This window comes from Pungitius pungitius, chromosome 2, assembly GCF_949316345.1.
Source record: "Pungitius pungitius chromosome 2, fPunPun2.1, whole genome shotgun sequence".
Lineage (NCBI taxonomy): Eukaryota > Metazoa > Chordata > Actinopteri > Perciformes > Gasterosteidae > Pungitius > Pungitius pungitius.
The window spans coordinates 12162456-12183641 of record NC_084901.1 but is presented as its reverse complement, the minus strand read 5'-3'; the positions used below and the strand labels follow the sequence as shown (position 1 = coordinate 12183641).

The window sequence follows — 21186 nt, the reverse complement described above, 5'->3', positions numbered from 1 at the left end:
TTAATCTAATTCCCTTTGTCCAAGAATTCCTCATTGTCCAAACCCATAACTAGATCTGTGCTAGTTTATATTAATGCAATATAAATAAATTAGTCAACCAACTGTTTTTATATCATTTTGCTATGTATGTATTTCTGTCCCCTTCTACGAAAGTCCAGCAACAAAATCGGTGTGTCAAAGTAAGTCTCATTTAAGTGCTGAACCTATTTACACTGTAAAAACAAAATCCTCATTTCACAGAAAGTAACTGTAACTAATAAAATTCATACAAAACTAAAATTACAGACATTGTCTGTAAATTAACTGTAACTGTTCATTTAGGTATTATTCCATTAATGACAAATAGTTTTGTAGAGAAAAATTATGATCAAAAAATCAAATAATGTTAAATGCTTGAAAGTTACAACCTCAAGAGATCCGTGTAGCAGAAACATTTTTGCCATGATTGATCTTAACATTACAGAAAAATCTGTAAAAGAACAGTTTTTTTCTGCAAAACCTGGAATGAAAGTTTTCTTTAATTAATGTTTTTTTTGCATTTTATTTGAAGTTATTTTACTTAAATTTTATGATTAATTTGACTGTTTTTATACTCTCTTTTTTTTACAGTGTAGGCACCGAAACTGCTCAGTTTACCTTAGGAAAAGATGGTGATCTGGGTTCAAATAAGTAGCTGCGTCTGATGTATAAAATTAACCAATTTGTTTGAATCTACTTACACCATACAACTACTATACAAACCTAGTTATTTTGAGTATAACATGTACTTTTTTGGTTGGACACAGGTATTGCAATATAAAAAATATAAAAATAAAAATGAAATGGTGTGGATACCAGTGAGAAAGTATGTGATATGTGGACCCAAATACACAGTGAAATCAGTTGGCTATAAGACCTGACTTTTGTTCACTGCTGCTCAATAGTAATCAGCTGAGAGGGTAACGGGAAGAAACAAAGGGTGGGGCCGATAAACAAAAAGAAGAGAGCTTTGGTTAATTAAGGACCAGGGCGCTGGGTGGGCAGACGGAAGGGCGAGGGCTGCTGAGACACTCCGAGAGCGGCACGGCGCCAGGACTATATCCACGCCAACCAGAACACAGCTGCCTAATGGAGTGCTGGCAATGCTGATGGACAAATTTGGTGGGGGGAGAGCAGATGGGGAAAGAGAAAAAGAAAAGATCATCAAGGAATTTGTAGGGGAAAAAAGGCAATGCAAGGAATGGGCGGTGTGACAAAAGCTGGAAAGAAAGAAAGGGAAACAAAGTTTGCAAGGGAATTCAGAAGAGGAAACAAAGGCAGATAAAAGGATGGGGGAGGGCTTGTGTGCTGAGGGAGAGATGAGATGGAGATAGATATGGAGATTGTATGATATCTCTGCGTCTCTGTTCATTAATACCGTGTCATCTCCTCGCTCCCTCCTTTGTGATTTTAACACATTTCTAATTAGCGCAGAATCCTCTAAGTTGGAGAAGCAGGGAGGGTGGGGGTCTGAGTTATATCTATATCTGTCTTTAATAAATTCACTTTCATTTGATCTTTTTTTTTAAAAGCACAGGCTGCTGTGGGGTGCTTCTTTTTTACCCCGACCCCCCTCCCTAGTTCCAGCAGAATGAAAGGTGATGTAAATGTGAGGGCTAATTGTAACGCTTGTAAGCTTGAACGGTATCTGAAGTTAAGATTACACAAAGAGAACAGTTTTGTCGTTCCAAAAAAAAACACTTCCCCAAAGATTAATTTAGGAATAAGAAAAAAAAAACAGCCACGTGAATAGGAGGATGAAACAAACCATTTCAGGGGTCAGTATCTTGTGTGTTTCTTTTTAACTTTACTCCATCTGCTCTATTTCGGGTCTTGATACAGACAATGTCAGTAGAATGTGCACATGAGGGAGGCTCCACGCCTTTCTTTTTTTACTGAGAAACTTGGCAGCTCGTCTAATCAGAGTGCAATTAGATGGAGACTTCTCTGGGCGACGGAAGACTCTAATTACCCAAGAGTCACCGGGGGTATCTTTAGTATCGCTGCTCTCGTTCCTTCGCAGTTGAGGCAGCGCCCCCGAAGCTATGTGGAGCGAGATAGTGTGTTTTGGAAGGCGGGGACGATGCTCAACTTGACTGGAGACGCAAGTTCGGAGGGAAATTGCAAATAGCTCTCCAGCAATGTTGACCTAATCCAAACCTTTATCAAGCAGCTTCTCGAAGATGGTTACGACGAATCGATACAAATGAAGCACAATGCGTGGAATCTCACAATTGCAAAGTCATTTCCAGCACTTTTTGGCCCATGGCCTTGTTTCGTTAAGACTAATTTACTCTCCTCACCAGTACAGCAATTAATGAGCTGTCAAGCTGTTATGTGAATTTGATCATGACATACCTTTGAAATCAGATCAGATATCCACCTTCAGATCAAGCTTAAGTACCGCACCCTTTGATACGCCGCATCAACTAAATTGCCCTGATGCTCAAGCCTTTTTGTTTTAAGAACCACAACAATGGTCCGCCTCTGAAATCCTCAATGTTCTTTTCTGCGGCGATCGCCCTTTCCTTTGACACGAATCTGAACTGTCAAAACAACACTGTGTGTCGACGCAGTCTTCTAGTTTGTTCTCTAGTTCGTGCCAGTGGCATTTTCTTTCTCTGAATGCTTTGTGAGACTTCTTGCAAGTTCAATCTCCAACTTCTAACCATGGACTCGTTGAACCCAAGTTTGAGTCATATAGCTCAGTTCAGCTTTTCAACGGCCACATCGATAGCAAACCGTAGCACTAACAAATGGTAGCACTTAAATTGTACTTATAATGGCACTTTTCTATAACATGTTTTGAAACAGCTTTCATTCATGAAAATTGTACTTTCTTGTTACTCGTTCTTCTGAGTTTGCATCTCTATGTGGAAATGCACTTATTGTACGTCGCTTTGGATAAAAGCATCAGCTAAATGACATGTAATGTAATGTAATGTAATAGCCTTTAGTTTAAACGCTGCGCCGTATGCGTGACGTTGTGTCTTTGACATGTTTATTTCTGTGGATGAGCGATGGCGGGAATAAATCACTAAATGAACCGCATTCTTCTTTTAGCAGAGACTTTCTTACTTCATCTGTCTCCCAGCCGTCTTTGCATTTTCTTCTTGCTCTGTCTCACCTCATTAGTTGTCAGCACCTTGGAGAAATGGGTTGTAGTGTTGCCATTGCTGTCAATCCCACCTGTGCGCACCCCCCGTGGATCGGGGCAACCTGGGGACTGTGATCAGTATTTAGCATGTTTGACTGCACCAAAGAAGGACACACCTACTGGCGGGACTTCCGCTGCATCCCGAACAGCTACTGCATCCGGCTGACAGACAAGGAGTTTCAGAGGTGTGGGCTAACCAGAAAAGTTAGCATCACGCTGGCTCTGGAGACAAATGTCATTTTGATTATTGCAGAAGTCACGATTGGCAGCAAAGAAATTGACATAATTTGTTTGGCTTGATAATCAGCACAAATGACCGCGAGTTTTAAACAAACTTAAAAAAATACTACAACCCGATCACATGACTTCTTGTCACTACCTCCAAGCCAACATCATCTAGACATTCACAGCAATGTTAATTGCTTAAAAGTTAGTTAAAAAAATTCATATTAACTATCCCACATGCATCTGTATTAACAAAGAGGTCTCAGCAAATGAATAGCTCCCTTAAGTGCATTTGAATTGAAATGCACTTATTTATAAATACAAAAAAACAATTTACATATTTGATAGCCATTATCATTGCCATTATATTGCCATTGATATACATTTAGTTACTCTAAATTCAATCCCAAGAGAAGAACTAAAGTAAAAGAGTAGACCAACAGTGAAAAGTAAAGTGGACTGTTTAGGTTTTTGGATTTGCTTTGCTGTAAATAATTGTTCGTTCACTTCTCTTTCACTAAATGATTTTCATGTGCCCAGACATACACACACACACACACACCAATACACTAACACAGACACACTCTCAAATATCACACGCGCACCATGACATCCAACCAGCACGGCCTCAACTAGTATGCCCCTGTCGTATGTCGGCTAGGACAACGTACTAGAACCAATTTTGTGGTCAGCCTTTGTCTTTGGATCAGAGGGAGCTAATTGACTTTTAAAACTCTGGGCCCTGCAGTCAAATCCACTCCAGAAACACCACTCAACTTTTTATTTGACTCGGCTCCAGAGGATTGTGTATGACAGGTTCATTTTCAATGGCATTAATTGGTTTTAGCATTCAAGACTCCCACCCCCACACACACACAGTGGTACACTTGATCGGTTTGTGTGTTAAAATAAATGGAGCTGAGCATAAAGAGTGACGTCTCCTATCATCATTGACTTGTAGCATTGTGCCATGGCTTGAAGACTGTTCCAGCCTGCACCACCTGGGTGTGGATACAATTCATTAGAATACACGTTTTCAGAATGTGATTGAGAGGAAGCAGCAAGCAAGCCAGGTTGTCAACACGACTTGAATGGGTCCAGAGCCATGGTAGCCACTCTGATGGGGCTGTACTTGGTGCTTAGTTTGCTGTCTGGTTGCCATAGTAGTGTCCAGCAGAGGGACACGTCCAGTGAAATATAGGAAACAAAAACTAGAATCCGGTCTGTGCGATGCCCCATCACTATACGACACAGGAACCTGCAGACTCTCCTCTTTGACAAGGTACATTCTGGATGTCTTTGTGGGTTTTACATCCCCCTGTTTGTGTGTCACCATCTGGCCCTTCTCCCATGCATTGTCCTCTTTAAAGACAGAGGGCTAAATTGGATCTAAGTGGCGCGTGAGGATGCAAACAGCAGAGGGAACACTTCTAATTAAAATATTTGCCCAGAAAAATAATTTCCTGAGTTAGCGTGTTAATCACGGCTAATTGCGGTAAGGGCGACAGAGTCGGGGAAGGGCTCTTCTCTTGCATCCTTGAAAGGATGAGAAGAGAAAAGCATGTTTTTATATTAGTGAGTCCTTCCACACCAGATGTGCATGAACGCTACCCCAGTGTGGCAAGCGCTGCAGGCCTTTGACACAACCTGCTCTGGCCTGATAAAACTGTATGTCCTCAGCCCATTCTGAACAGTTTCATATTTCCCATGAACCCTCACTCGTTCCAGAAGCTGACAGGGTGGTAGGAAAAGACATTTGCTTTTTCATTCTTTCAACAAACCCACTCTGCCTCAACAATACTGCCCCTTCTAGCAATCGTCTATTCCGTGTAATACATTTTTTATCCATATGGATTTTGTGTGCGTTTGCAGTTAGATTGTGAGAGCAATGGGGTCGGTGAGGTGGAAACACTTTCATGGCAGCTTAATGAGAAGAAGGGCGACACCAATCGTCCTACCGTCAGGTTGGTTTTTAACTCAAGTCGATGGCTCTTTCCACACATTTGGTGAGATCCTCCTTCACAGATCTATCTTCTGTATTGAGTCTACTATTATATGGACCACATTGTCGGCATTTCCCAAATATCTCCAGCACCATTTTCCTCCTCTTTTTGACTTTCTTTCTGTTGAAAGGAAAATTACACACAGTTATGTGGCCTTTTTGACAACCCTTAAGTTTTCAATCCTACTGTTTGCAGCAATTTTATTTCAATCAAGGCTCTGTTTATGATCAGTGTGAGATCTACATATTTAGCAGAGTCACAGGTTCTGATTGTGCAGAAAGGCTGATTCCTCTGGCAGAGGAGGCTCCTGTGCGCAGGTTCTCGTAGTAGGGACACACGGACGCACTGGTCTATTTGGCAACGGACTTTATTTTCCATTCACAACTGTCGTGTGTGCTGTGGTTCGCTCCTCGGCCTCGCCCCTGAGCGTCTGGTGCAGCCACACCAGCTCCTGCAAGTCCTGCTCACTGTTTTTATCAGAGGGGAGACAATCAGTCCAAAGGTCTTTCAGCTGCGCTCGTTACCTACCGGCACCATCAACCCAGAGCATGTCTTTGGACTGTGGGAGGAAGCCAGTGCACCCAGAGAGTACCCACGCAGACACGGGGACACGGGGACAACATGCAGACTCCACACAGAAAGGCCATTGGATGGAGTTTTACCCAGCACCTTCTTGCTGTGAGGCGACCACAGCACCGTGCCACATGTGAATAGGTAGTAGGGATAATAAAAGTGACACTAGGTGGGATTAAGTTGGTCGTCACAATGGGAAGACACGGTCCAGGATAAAACATAAGGACATTCATTTCCAATGTCAAAGCAACTTAATTTGCAGCTATTCAGAAGAAAATTTGCATTTTTAAAATTTATCTGACAAACAATTCAACCATTTGCATTTCTTCACCCAGAGCCCCCGTCTATCTGCAGTAGTTACTTCTCCCGCTAAAGCCGTGGCAGAGGATAGATTTTAGATAGAGCTGGCAGATTATTAGATCACGTTAGATCAGGAAATGAACTTGAGGAGAAGCAATGTGTGATGGTCAGGGAGAGGTCTTTGGGATTATTAAGAATGAACAACTATTATATATATTATGATAAAGCTTCTTTGTATTAGCCATTTGTTCTTGGGACCAATAAATAATTGTGTCAAAGGGTCAGTAGTCCACCACTGGTTTGTTTCTATTACGCAGCAGAAAGAACGGATTGTCAAGCAGGTTTTCTTCTGTTTCATATTTATTTTGCTCACAAGCAAACAAACACATAAACATAACTTAACTGCCTTCCTATGTCTGCCTTCTTACGCTGCTCTCCTATGCTGGTAAAAAAACATATTATGCAGGTACACTATACCTGGCTGTGCCCTTAAATAACCTTCAGGTCCCCAAAGTATTAGCCAATTAACCCAAACTATGTACACTCAAATACTAAATAACTAAACAATACTATTTAACAATGAAAAACTAAATACTAACTTCAAATGAATAGCTCCCACAATCTTTCTTCCTGTCCTTTCCATGTGTCCTCTCCCTTAGGGCCTGGGAGCATGCCACCCCAGAAGAAGAAGACAAGTTGGACCTCCAGGACCTTTACCCTCAACTCAAATTTTCCAGCTGCTGGACGAGGTAGGAGTGCGAACTAGAGAAGTAAATAGACAGACAATGGAGCCATAAAACGCATATTCAACCATCTTGATTTTCACCACCTTTTATAAAACTCCAGTGACAGACAGGCTGGAAGTGATCTTGGATGCGATCAGACAGGACACAGGGGAGTAATCTCAGCAGATTGCTAAAGACAAAGGCACATGCTCAGGTGTGTGCTTTAACTATAAATGCCAGACAGCTTTGCAGATGAGCCAATCATCATCCGCAGCTTTTTGATGGCCATAAACATGATTAGATGATTGCATATGGCCACCGGTTAGCCACTCAGTCACTAGCCATATGTTCTTCTGACAGCTGTCCCCTTCAACACGCCTCCGCATCCAGTTCTGCCTCTTTAATTCCAAATCAGTCTACTTCAGCTGGATGAAACTTTGGAGTTTGACTAAAACTTCGTGGAGGGGGAGTTGAATTTTCCCATTAATTCACCACTATGTTTGATGTTGCTGCTGCCACTCACGAAAACAACAGTCGGCTCCCAAGTTTAAGGAATTAGGTTTGTGTGCGTGTGTGAAGCCTCTCCAAGATATGAATCTGTCTGCCAAAATCTCCTCCTTTTAATGGCATGGGAGGAAAAAAAGAATCCATCCATCAACTGTTTTAATAATCTGTTTGGCGTGTGGGGGATCAAACAAGTGTCCTTACACAGACGCCAATAATGAGCTTTTTCACTCAGGCAGGTTGGAAGCCAACTATGTTTTTTTCCGATTGCCTCTGGGGAAGCATTCAAGAGCTCGGAAGAATTGCTGTGATTCACATTGTGTTTGAGTCCCAAAGTAAGAGACTTCTGAGAAAGTGCTGCTGTGCTATACCATCGTTAGTACCATATTGTTACACAGCTTTGTTGTGACTGATGATCGCATTCTAGGGTCACATGTTTTTGGGATATTGTTGGTATTAATGTATTTTTCGTTAAAACTATGAAATCATTTTTAAATCAAGTTTTTTTTCATTTAAAAATATATTGAGTTTGAAACTTTGTAATAAGCCAAATATCGTACGGTGAATTGTTGGGTTGATACCATTTTCAAATTTTCATACTCATACATTTTTCAAAAATCATCAGTCACTTTTCATATGTTCAACCAATGGATGACATCTGGAAGGTATCTGTGTTTCTAGTTTTTTTTGCTTATTTTGAGACCCATTTATCCCATCTACCTCACACTTGGCAGTGTTTGGCAATTTGGCCATGCAACACATTCAATTTGAAGACATTTTGAGATAAAAAGTAAACAGTGCTGTGTGCTGTGCTTGGAGAGACACTAGCGTAGCCCACAGGGCCACGCGGCACCACCACCTTCCCCTGCAGGCACGTTGCGACCCTGGAAATCCCAGAGAAAACTGAAGACACTTCTATATGCTTGTTTAACGATGGCCAAACAAATCTCCAACAAGTCCTAAAAGAGTTCAAATATACAACAAAATATTCATTGCAAGTTAATCCAACAGTTGTACACAAAGTCGTACATTTGTACACGTTGAAACAACAAAAACCAAAGCTCAAACTGCTAGTGTGTTCCATGCGGATTATGGTGATATCTCTCAAACAAAAGTTATGGTAAAACACACACATTTAATTCATATTAATTAAAACATATACATACATATTTGAAACATTTATACAAATATATGTGTTATACAAGTATACGTTTTCAACAATATATACCACCTTTTCCCTTGTGCATGCATGAGTGTTTCCAATAGACAGGTATAAATGTTTCACTTACTTAATGTAATGTAAGCATTTCATGTGTATATGACACAGAAGTGTATTTCTCATATGTACGTGTAAGTATTTAACACGAGTATGTATAATGTTTAATAAATGGGCATGCATAGGTTTACAGAGTATGTATGTATATGTATGTGTCTCAGAAGTGTGTGTGAAAGCATTTGTGAACGTAACAGTGTATCATTAGTACGTGTAAGAGTGTCTCAATAGTTCATAGGGTTAGCTGGTTTGCTTGTGAAGTACCGCCCCTGCGCTTCCGTCCACAGCATTGTTTGCTTTTTTATAGTATAAAGCAGAGGTGGGACAAAGCAGAGGTGGGATCAAGTCACTGTTAGGCAAGTCACAAGCAAGTCTCAAGTCATTGCCCTCGAGTCCCGAGTCAAGTCGAGTCAAAGACGAAGCAAGTCCCAAGTCGAGTCACAAGTCACAACTAACAAGTCTCAAGTCGAGTCACAAGTCGTGCCATTTTAGTTTCGAGTCATTTCGAGTCATTTTATTATAGTGGGGACGGGGAACCCTGGGTGATGGTGCGCTGCCTCACAGACCTAGACTACGAAGGGAAGGGTAATGGTGGATCGACTGTGACTGTGTTATAGTACTTTAAAACGGACGTTGCCATAATGTTGGCGAGGATTTCCATCGGAGTCTGAATCCGGGTTCAAAAATCCCGATTTTTGTAACCATGAACGAGCTGTCTCGCTGATACGGTAAAATGGACTGCAGTGATTGGATGTCGTGCAGGCAGCGCTCTCTGCATACAGGTGGCGCACATTTTTTTGACAGATGCAGATAAACAGAGCGGCGCGGTGGTGTGAAAATGTTTTCCCCCAGTTTTCATGGGAAGTAGCAAGTCTTCTCGAGTCAAAAGGCTCGAGTCCAAGTCAAGTCACGAGTCATCGGTATTCAAGTCCAAGTCTAGTTGCAAGTCTTTGTACGTTTTGTCGAGTCGAGTCTCAAGTCATCAAATTCATGACTCGAGTCTGACTCGAGTCCAAGTCACATGACTCGAGTCCACACCTCTGGGACAAAGTCATTGTTATGCAAGTCACAAGCAAGTCTCAAGTCGTTGCCCTCGAGTCCCGAGTCAAGTCGAGTCAAAGATGAGGCAAGTCCCAAGTCGAGTCAAAAGTCAAAGCCAACAAGTCTCAAGTCGAGTCAGAAGTCTTACCATTTTAGTTTCGAGTCATTTCAAGTCCTCTTATTATAGTGGGGGACGGGGAACCCTGGGTGATGGTGCGCTGCCTCACACACCTAGACTACGAAGGGAAGGGTAATGGTGGATCGACTGTGACTGTGTTATAGTACTTTAAAACGGACGTTGCCATAATGTTGGCGAGGATTTCCATCGGAGTCTGAATCCGGGTTCAAAAATCCCGATTTTTGTAACCATGAACGAGCTGTCTCGCTGATACGGTAAAATGGACTGCAGTGATTGGATGTCGTGCAGGCAGCGCTCTCTGCATACAGGTGGCGCACATTTTTTTGACAGATGCAGATAAACAGAGCGGCGCGGTGGTGTGAAAATGTTTTCCCCCAGTTTTCATGGGAAGTAGCAAGTCTTCTCGAGTCAAAAGGCTCGAGTCCAAGTGAAGTCACGAGTCATCGATGTTAAAGTCCAAGTCGAGTTGCAAGTCTTTGTACGTTTCGTCGAGTCGAGTCTGAAGTCATCAAATTCATGACTCGAGTCTGACTCGAGTCCAAGTCACATGACTCGAGTCCACACCTCTGGTATAAAGATATTTAAGGTGTCAGATGCTCCAATTGCACCAAATTTAGAGCACTTAGCACAAAGCACTTATTTGGGTCCTCAGCAATACACCAATGGAGTGTTCAATGGATCAGATAAGCAGTTCACAAGACATTCCGAGGACACATGAACCAACAGACAGTGATTCCTTATTTTACTGACTGATTTTAAATGTAGGTGAATTTTCCTTCTGTACTGGGTTGAAACGAGTAGGGTTGTGATTCGTCCTGAATCACTGGGCAACTAATCCTGCAGCTTCTCCTTTCCACCTCAGTACAATTGGGTCACGTTGGACAGCAGGTATCTCCAAAAATTCACTGAACTGCTGGGTTTTAGGGATGGAAGGATTGATCTCGCGTGAGATGGAAGTACAGCAGAACGTCTTGACCAACGGCGTCAGAAATCCAATCAGTTCTGCATGGCAGGGTGTTCAATGCTTTAATAGGGATTTTCAAAATCCCTTCCCACTCCCCACCAGACTCTTGTCCCCCTCTACTCCATCGCTCCTTGCATAACAACTCCTACCCCACCCATGGTGATCAGACATAAGCCCCCTGCTCTCTGTAAAATAATGTCTTTCTTAGCACATGAGCCGTTGTAGAAATCATCCCGGATTATAAATAGAGTAAGACTGAGCCTCTTCGTCTCTCATTAACGTCATAGAGAATCACACTCCTTTTCGCTTGTTTCGGCTAATTATACGCTTTGGACCAGAAATCAGAGCAGCGGGGCATCGCTTTAATTTTTTATTCACAAAAAAAATAATTAAAAAGACAGTAGAAACAATAACTAAAAGAAGCAAAGAATCATCAAACAGCCAGGACGTAAAGTTAATCATTTTCCCAGAGCATTAAAAATCTAGTTCTCTGGTTTGACTGTGACTAGTCTCTGCCTCTAGTCTCTTTTCTGCGGTTGCCTCTCCTGCAGGCATCTTTGACCAAAGAGAGACAGGGAAGCCAAAACCGAAACTTAACCCTAAACACTCAACTGTTAACTGCAAGGACTTTGTGGTCGCGGGGTGTGGTTGCAGAGGGTAGAGCGGGGGAGTGGTTCAGGGAACGGTGCCGGCAGGTCAGCGGCGGATGGTGTATAGGGGCGATTTGGGCAACGCCCCACCAACTGGGAGAAACAGGGGGGGGGGGGTTCAACAAATTCTATCACAGCAAAAGTAGTTTTCAGTGTCCAATCTGTCATTGTCCAATCAGATTAGTCAGATTCAGGTCACGTTTCAAATTTTAGAATGTGAATGTGATTTTAGAATCACATTCACATTCATGTTAACTTGTTAGAATGATAACTTGTGTATAATTCCAAATTTCTATTGATGTATTTGCACTTAATCTTACTAAATTCTACAAGGCAAATAAATTAAGTTAAAACTTTATCCTTGGCCCCATTTGCCTTTGTAAGAAAATGTTCTATTTTGTCTTTATTATTTTGTCAGAATGCACCAGAATGCTTCGTATGTGAAAAAAAAATCTTTATTTAGCCCCCCCTACAATAAAATTCACCAACCGCCACTGCGGCAGGTAGTTAACAAGCGCAGCTGAGAGAAATCCTAATGGATTTTCTCCCCTTTAAAAACAGTGAGCAGGACTTGGAAAGAGGAGAGACTGGGGTAGACGCTCAGGGGGCAAGGCCAAAGAGCCGAGCCGAGGCCAACCAACCAACCAGCCAACCAACCAACCAACCAACCAACCAACCAACCAGCAAGCCAACCAACCAGCCAACCAGCCAACCAACCAGCCAGCCAGCCAACCAACCAACCAACCAGCAAGCCAACCAGCCAACCAACCTGCCAGCCAGCCAACCAGCCAACCAACCAACCAGCCAACCAGCCAACCAACCTGCCAGCCAGCCAACCAACCAACCAACCAACCAGCCAACCAACCAACCAACCAACCAACCAACCAGCCAACCAGCCAGCCAACCTGCCAGCTAACCAACCAACCAACCAGCCAACCAACCAACCAGCCAACCAGCCAGCCAACCAGCCAACCAGCCAGCCAACCAGCCAACCACCAACCAGCCAGCCAACCAGCCAACCAGCCAACCAACCAACCAGCCAACCAGCCAACCAACCTGCCAGCCAACCAACCAACCAACCAACCAGCCAACCAACCAGCCAACCAACCAACCAGCCAACCAGCCAGCCAACCTGCCAGCTAACCAACCAACCAACCAGCCAACCAACCAACCAGCCAACCAGCCAGCCAACCAGCCAACCAGCCAGCCAACCAGCCAACCACCAACCAGCCAGCCAACCAGCCAACCAGCCAACCAGCCAGCCAACCTGCCAGCCAACCTGCCAGCTAACCAACCAACCAACCAGCCAGCCAACCAACCAACCAACCAGCCAACCAACCAGCTGGATGACAATCGTACAACTTTTTTTAGTGCAAGTGCAAACCGTGACTCACAAAGCGCGCAAAAGAAGCAAATGTATTATCCCCAGAATGTTGAACTATTCTTGTCAGAGAGGTGCCGAGATCCCCTATCTCTACAAAAAACTGAGGTCTCAGAGCATCTGGAGCAGATCTATGAAATCGGCTCGGGTCACTTTTATGATGTGATAAAGTGGGGTGGAGTAGGCGGAGCAGGAATCAATTGCAGAGGTTATCAAAAACTGCTTCATTAATTAAAATCTCAAAATGCCTAGGGGCAAAGCGCAGACAGGAGAGGGACCAGGAACTGACAGGAAACTACAAAATAAAACAGGAAACAGACCCAAACGGTGACAACAGAGCTGATGGATGTGGACCCGTTCAACCACTCGAATAGTTGCACCATCTCCAAAGAGCAGTTCAGACCGTTTTGTGATTGCCATTGTCTGACTCGATCAGGTATAGCCAGGGTATAGATATTTTGTTAAATCACAGTGCATTAATATTCAGAGAGTAGAGATTTAAAAGAACAAGCATATTTCCAACAGCTCTCCGGGTGCTTCCAAGATGAAACAACACAAGCTGGCATCTATTCAGGGTTACAAATGAGAGGATTCTGAAGTTCAGTACATTTGCCAGTTCCATTCATTTTAACTCTGATATGTTTCCTTTAATTATTGTAATCAAATTCTAATTGATCTTTGCTAATAATTATGGACTCAGTGAGAAAGTTAGTCGTTTGTGAAGCCAATTTACTGTGTAACTCTTTGGGGCTTCATTCCCCCCAGTGTAGATGATCATTTTCTATGCCGGGCGTACCCGTGTGAGATCATGCGTTGGGAGGTGTGTCTGTCTATCTAGAGCTAATCTCATTTAATACCTGATATCTCGGCTTAATATTTATTTAGCAGAATTATGACTGTGTGCCTTTAAAAATATGTTTCATTGTATTACTGTTTACCCACAACTGCTTTTGCTTTATAATGGCGGCGCCACATATTTATACTTTGCAACAAAAGACAGTAGCATGAGAGATACAAAAAAAAATGGTTGATCAAAAACTACAATTTCGAGAAATTATCACACAAACGGTAGACCACCGACCATACATATTTTCTTTGACAGGTATTATGTAATCATAACAGACACCAACAAAGTTGGATGAATAATGCTCTATATGTATATACATATATATGTATAGATAGATTGATAGATAATATTCTTAACATTTTTTTTGACTGAATGTAGCAGTATGATCTTCTATGTATAAAGAAACCAGCTGCTAAAGCTCAGCATGTTTCTCTGAGAGGTCTGGAAACGATATAATGACAGCTAACACTGACACGGACACTCGGACATTCGGAGCATAGAAATGTATTTATGTCTAGAAGATGGACCTCTGTTCTCCTTATTTCACTTTTTCAAAGGCTCTGTGCATTTACAAAGCCTTGGTCGGTTAATCACGGGACCTCTTGTCACTGTCTCAGTGGGAAAATTTTCCTATTGTGAATTTAATAGCAAACACAGAAAAATGTATTCAGCGAAAAATTCATTTTTGTTTGTTCCAATAGATTATTCTTGACAATATCCATACAAAACACAGTAAAGGCAATTTCCATGTTCAGAATGTTCCACTACGTGCACAGAATCGACTATGATTTAGTAGCAAAAATTCATTAAAAAAAATCAATGGAGCCTTTGTCCCAGCATCACTGTTTGTGCAGACAGAACACCAGCTGAGAATCAACAGTCTTCGAGACGCTGCAGCTCAAACAATGCAAATTACAAGTTTACAAGTTTTTTGCTTAGTATAAAAAGAGTCCATATAAGTTTACTGGTCCAATCATCTTTCTTCAGAAACTGTTTGGAAATATGTTTTCCTTGACATAATTACTCGTATTATGGAAGTTATTTGTATTCGTAACAATACAATTATTATGGATCTATCTCACAAGGTAAAGTGTGACTACACACACATCCGATAAAATAACAAAACACTAGATAAAAAAGCGTCAAATGAAGAACAAAAAACAAGTAATAAAAACTATAATTTAGGGCTGTTAATAGATATAAAATTTGAATTAATCTTACATTTTGAAATTCTTTCAAATACTGCACACGTTAATTCAACTCTGAGGCAAAATTCCACCAGGTGGAACATGTTGAACTACAGACTCTTCCTGCTGTCAACTCTCCATTTGATGGCTGTGTTTGAAGCGCCAACAATCTCTCACATTTAGCCAGGACCCACTGCAGCACGTGGCGTTTTTGTCAGGGGTCAACGCAAACTGGAAGTTAACAAAGTTGTATTAACTGCGTTCAAATATTTTACTGCATTTATCATGGGTTAGGGTTATCAAGCAACGGGTAGCAAAAGTCAACTGCAATTAGTAATTTGCGGCATAAAGACATGTTTCAATCAGTCCACATGACGCGTGTCTGAATTGCTCCAACTTTGTGTTGTGCACCTCCTTGTGTTGCCATCGATACATTTGACCTTGAACTTTTTACAAGATATGCGAAGGACAAACAGAAACGTGATACAGATGGGTTGCCATTCATTTTTCCCCACTGTTACAAAACTCAGAAAGCAAAATGGTTTTTGTATGTATGTATGTAGGCCCTCGAATAATTTACTTTCCCTGCATGCATCATTGCGGTTGGAGTTTAATGGCAAATTGGGCCTCGGCGTCTGTGCTTTGGGCTACACATATGCAGGCTGAGCAACACATTTCGAATTATCTCTGTAGTCCTTTTCCGTCCCTGAGTTTAACGTCTGATCTGTTGTAATTGTATTAGCTGAGTCTATGCTGTGTTATAATGAAGTGGGTGGTTGTCTCTGGAATGTGGAGGGGGTGGTGGTGATGGGCAACAGCGGGGATGCCAGATTGTGTAAACTCAGCGGGGACCTCCCACCCCCAGGCTCTCGACTATTGCCTCCCATGACAAACAAACTGGGCAAGTTTCGGAGCGTCGCAGGGCCGTTTTTTGGCATGGGAAGGTGTGTATGAAGCTTTGAACAATGACACACGGGTGGGCACAATCTAAAAGGACTCCCGCTGAGTGTCTAAGCCGAGCCCCCCAGCTTCAGTGGAGCGCGTGGGTGAAGGCCTAATCTGGCAACCCATGAGCTACAACCTTTCCAAACCAACTTTGGAATCACAAACCTGCATTGTCTCAACCAGAAACCGACCATCTGGGTAAAATAATCGAGACCCCCTGCATCTCATCTGATTCCATGGTGTGTCTGCGTGCGAGTTTACAGACATAAGAAACACTTTGTTCTCAGCTTGGGTAGAAGCGGAATGCTACCGATCATGTGGGTGCTCTCACCTTTATGTGTTGTTTTCTTTCTCCTTTCTTCCTTTCCTTCTGTCCGGGCGTCTGACGGGAATCCGGCGTGCTTCCAGACGGGCCTGCGTGTTCAGAGCGAAGACTGCGTGGAGGTCATGATGAGGATCTGCAACACGGTCGACTCGTCCTGGGCCTCCATCCGCCGCTGCTTACTTTCGTGTGACCCTGCCCGTGCAGGATGTGTCCACTTGCAGAACTTCAGGAAGGTCTGCGTCCACCCAGCTAAACTGCTTCTTTATGAATTATTGATCCAGCGCTGCTTGTGTTCCTTCAACAAAAATGTCGAGGGACTGAAAATCCATGCGGCTCAAACTTGCAAGCTTGCAAAGACACACACACACACACATGTTCACTTGACAGCCAATCAGTAATTTTAATTGTTCAATTAAGCTGAAGGTTGCAACAAGACCACGCTGACGTTTGGGCCCGGGAGAACAGCAGCTGACACTCCTGTTTTATTGTCCCTGCCATTCACCTGCTGTTTAATCCACTGACGACAAGGAGCTAATCGATAGAAACAATTAGCAGGGCGGTTAGCGATGTCATCTCCTAAACCCCTCTGGCTAACACTCTGGGACACAAACAAGTGCGTCCATACACACTCCAGCTCTGCCTTTGTCTTCCTGCAGGTTCTTTGGTCCTTTAGCGTCAATCTGTCAGAAGGGGAGTTCTTTCAGCTAAAGGTACAAGCTACGGATGGGGGGAAATCAAATGGGCATCCCCTGAAAGAGAATTGCTCTAAAACATTGAAGGCTGGGTTTTAGTCCATCTATACCGCTTATCCAACTATCATCAGGGGTACACCCTTCATTGGAAAAAAATCCTTATTGATTGATAAACTCTTGCTTTTTGGTGAGCGACCGGGGTACCACAGCTGATTCTAAAGCGGGTGCTGCTCCACTGCCTCGGGCTCCGGCCACCATTTTGAAAAATATAAAAAGATTGGAGTAAAAGGATATTAATTCCTATTTGATAGATGTTGCCTATTATGACAGTTTAACTTCCCCAGTGATTGAGAGCCCCGTTAAAAACGTGGTTGTTTTTTTTTGTGTACGGTGGAATCTTGTCGTTAAGAGCTCTATGAGGAGGCAGAACAACATATTTTATCTGTCTGATGTATTACTGGCCATTACTTACAATTTGTGTTAAAGTTACCAACTACAGTTTTAAGCGAAGGCGGGGTGGGACCACTGTTAATATTGCTTAATAATATCCATACATGGTGCACATTCCTTAATAAATACATGTATGTACACAATTTTTACAACTGTATTTTTCTTTGCCCTCAAAGCAAGATTTGTTTTTGATCTTCCACTGATTTAACAAAAAGATCTATCGAGGGATTTAAGTGAAACATATGAAGAAAAGAATAACATAACAGAGACGGATAAAGATTTAAGCGTGTTCTCCTCTGTCGCCTGCCTGACTATTTGACACTGATTTGTGTTCCCGAGCCAATCAAATTAAGTGCCTCTCTTTTCCCTTTTTTATGATGCAGACTGCGGAAAGGACCAGGTGCATCTTTTGTTCTCGCATAAGTGTGAAGTGAGATGGATGACAAGGAGACGGAGGGGACGTCTGTCATTCATTGAAAGGAAAGCAATCCTGCGTGCAGCAAGATAGTGGCTGAAGGAGAGGAAACATGTAGAGCGCTGGGAGACATTATCTGAGAGGGAAGAGCAAATGGAAACCCAAAAGGGATGATCAGAACCGAGAGAAATAGCTTAGCATCGAGGTTAGACAGACAGAGTTAGGAAAGAAAAATCGGGAGGGAGGAAGACAAGAATATATGAAAGCTAGTTATATTAATGGTAAAGTAAAAAAAGCCCAGGAATAAATTACCTGGTCTCCCCCTGGGATTACTAATGTAATTATTTGAACAAGGGTTCTCATTAGATGTGCAGAGGTGTGGAAGACCTGCGGAGCAGAATGGGAGACACAGACGGAGCGACGGGGGTTTATATTGGAAATTAACTCTGGGCTCTATAATTGATTGGAGACAAAGATACCTTTTGATTTGGAACAAAAGCGACAAAAAATGGACAAGGAAAAGTTTCCTCGCCACCTCTAATTTCTCTTCTCTCTCTAGAACGAGAAATAAAGTATGTGGAAGACAAAAGGGGAAGAGCGAGGATAGAAGTAAGTGAAGCATGACCAGCGGTAACAGATAAGATTTTTATTCAAACAGTGACTAATCTCTCAGAACCAGAATCCATGTGGTTTTTAAGAAAGAGAGGTACTTTACATTTTAGAGTTGGCTCCAGGAGCAAAACGGTTACATTTTTACAGTTGTTGGCTTTTCAGTTACCTGCCCCTCCCCCCAGCTAAAAAAAAGCTTAAACAACAATGAAAAAATACAGTACTATGAACACTTTTATTCCAAAACGCTATACATCCCTTTAAAAATAACAAAGACCTGAAGTTCATTGACCATCCAGTTACATTGACGTATGAGCGAGAAAAATAATGTGATTCAGGACACAAACAATGCTTTATTAAAAAAGTACCACCACAATAAATCGGCATGTGTGGATTGTCTAAGTAGCAGTAGTCATTCACTCCTTAAAGCAATCCTCAAGAAAGTAATCAATAAATAGTACAACTACAGAACCAGGGGCGCTCCAGGCACACGGCCCTTCATGAACGTGAGAGATTAAAGTGCCTCCAATATTTTGGTTTTAATAGTTTTAATCCCTTTTATTCCTGTCTTAGATTTTTTTAGGCCTTAATTAAGCTATTTTTTTTAAAGGATGAGGTTATCCTATTATTTGTTTTAAAAACACTCACACAGCCACACATCCACACCCTGCGTTGTGCCCATAGCTACATTCATACTATTACTGCTAAGCCATGAGGACGTTTGCGTGCAGACCACAATGCTCTCAATGATCACATGGATCAGAGCAAAACCTGCGCATGCTCCAGTATGGTCACCCCTTGCCCCCCCTCCAGGTGGTGGTGAATGCGTATTGAAATGCTTTACAAAGAAGAAGAAGAGATGTCAGAGTGGATGCTTGTTTAAAAGACTTGTGTAACAAGATACACTGATTCAAAAATAAATCAAGGTTCAAATTTTCTCAATATTATTTTATCGCCAGCCATAATTATTAATTTAGATTTATTTCAAAAGTTATCTTTAAGATCAAAGCAGCAAAGTAGAGTAATATGTGACGTACAAAATGTACCTTTATAAATAAGACTCGCGAAATTGAACACAACCCTAAACCTGCACCATTTCATTTCAGGACCTAAAGCCCAACATGCTCCACACACAAACACACACACACACACATGCACTCACACACAAATAGGTTTCTTGTTGAGTTATTCTGCTTCATCTCTCTTTCTTTTTGCAAACACTAAGAGATCAGCTAGCACAATGAATGCTGATGTGCTGAGGAAGCGGGAGTGAGCTGCAGGTCCGGGGAGCATTTCATACACATGTCGGAGAGCAGCAGATCAAAGTGTGACGTGGTCTTGTTATTCTAAGCACATTCAGACTCTTACTGTGAACAACCTTATCCAGCAAATGGAGCAGAGGAGAAAAAAATATATGTTTTTTTTCCTCTTTAAAACACAGACAAACTGCAAAGAGACGGTAAAGAGTTAATAATCACCAAAATGAGGCCTAGCAGCTTCACAGAGAAGAGAGAATAAAATACCCATAACACATTTACATGACTAAGGAATAGTCCAAAGGAAATGTAACAACCACAAATATCAGGATTTTTTAAAGCTGGCAAAGCGTTTTTATCTTTATATTGACAGAGAACATTTACATTTAACCAGTAACACTACATGTAATTACAGCGTCACTCCTCTTTAAAAATAGGGGAAAGTCTTCCAGGAACAACCACCAGTCTGCCCAGAAGTCCTGCTGGTCCATCACTGGGTGGACAATTAAGAGGCAGAAAAAAATATATAAAAGGTGGAAGAGGGGGTACAGAGAGGAAAGTAGAGAGTGGAGGAGGGAAAGGGGAAGGGCCACGTGAGGTTTCCTCTGCGTCTGTCCAATGGCACGTTTAAGAGGCTTGCGGGGGTTAATGAGGCCCAGTTGGATCCGTGTCAACATGGCTGACAACCCGACTTCTCACACAGCCCTTGGCTGAGACCTCCAGCTGCCCTCACACACCCGGCAAAGAAGATCATTTTCTGGGCCCGACGATGGGAGAGAAACAAGAGCAAAATGAGGGGGGGGGGACAAAGGTTCTGTTAAAATTCCGCCGGTGGGGCAAATGCAACGTCCATGCTGTTGAGTTGTCACATAGACGAGGTGCCGGGTTGTTTCACGTTAAGTCCTAATGGCTTCAGTTCATTGAAGTGGAGTAAAGAACCGGGACGTCGGTGACGTCTCTCCCCCCCCCCCCCCCCCCCGAGAGCCACATCAGATTGTCAGTGCAGTAAAAGAGGACATTGAGAAGCGTCTTTCCGCTTGTCTATTCGTCTGCCTTCAGACTCAGATGAACAAACGATGGTAGATGAAATAACAATAACAGCAAAAAGGGAGCGTCCCCCTCCCTTCAGTCCCTTCAGTCCCCTCTGTCTCCCGGCATGTCCGGCGTGTCTTGAGCACACACCCCCACACACACCGGCTTCGTATTTACAGAATCTGCTCCGCGACCTTCATCTGTCTCCTCTGGATCCTTTCTCCTGATCGGCGGCAGTGATTTTGGGGCCGGCCTCCTCTAGTCATGTGGTCCTCCCGGGGTTCGGAAGGTCAAAGACGATGGGCGCGTTCATGGGCAGGAAGTTGACGGTGCAGGCGGAGGCGTTGACAAACGTTGTGGTGCCATCAGTCATCATCCCGTAACCTGCGTATTAGGGGAAAAAAGAGAGATTTTTGTAGCGTTTGGAGATTATCACCGGTAGTTTTCTTTGTTCATTCTTTACTTTGTATGTTCA

General features: G+C 42.7%; 1 protein-coding gene across 1 annotated transcript in view; it reads right to left on the bottom strand.

Moving 5' to 3' along the window:
• Positions 1–18445: 18445 nt before the first annotated feature.
• Positions 18446–21186, bottom strand: part of mpped1 (metallophosphoesterase domain containing 1) — a 61567-nt gene continuing 58826 nt past the window's right edge. Inside the window, exon 7 of the mRNA XM_037461197.2 lies at positions 18446–21095. Within this exon, the coding sequence (XP_037317094.1) occupies positions 20974–21095 (122 nt within the window). The 3' untranslated portion in view covers positions 18446–20973. The remainder of the gene's footprint in view (positions 21096–21186) is intronic.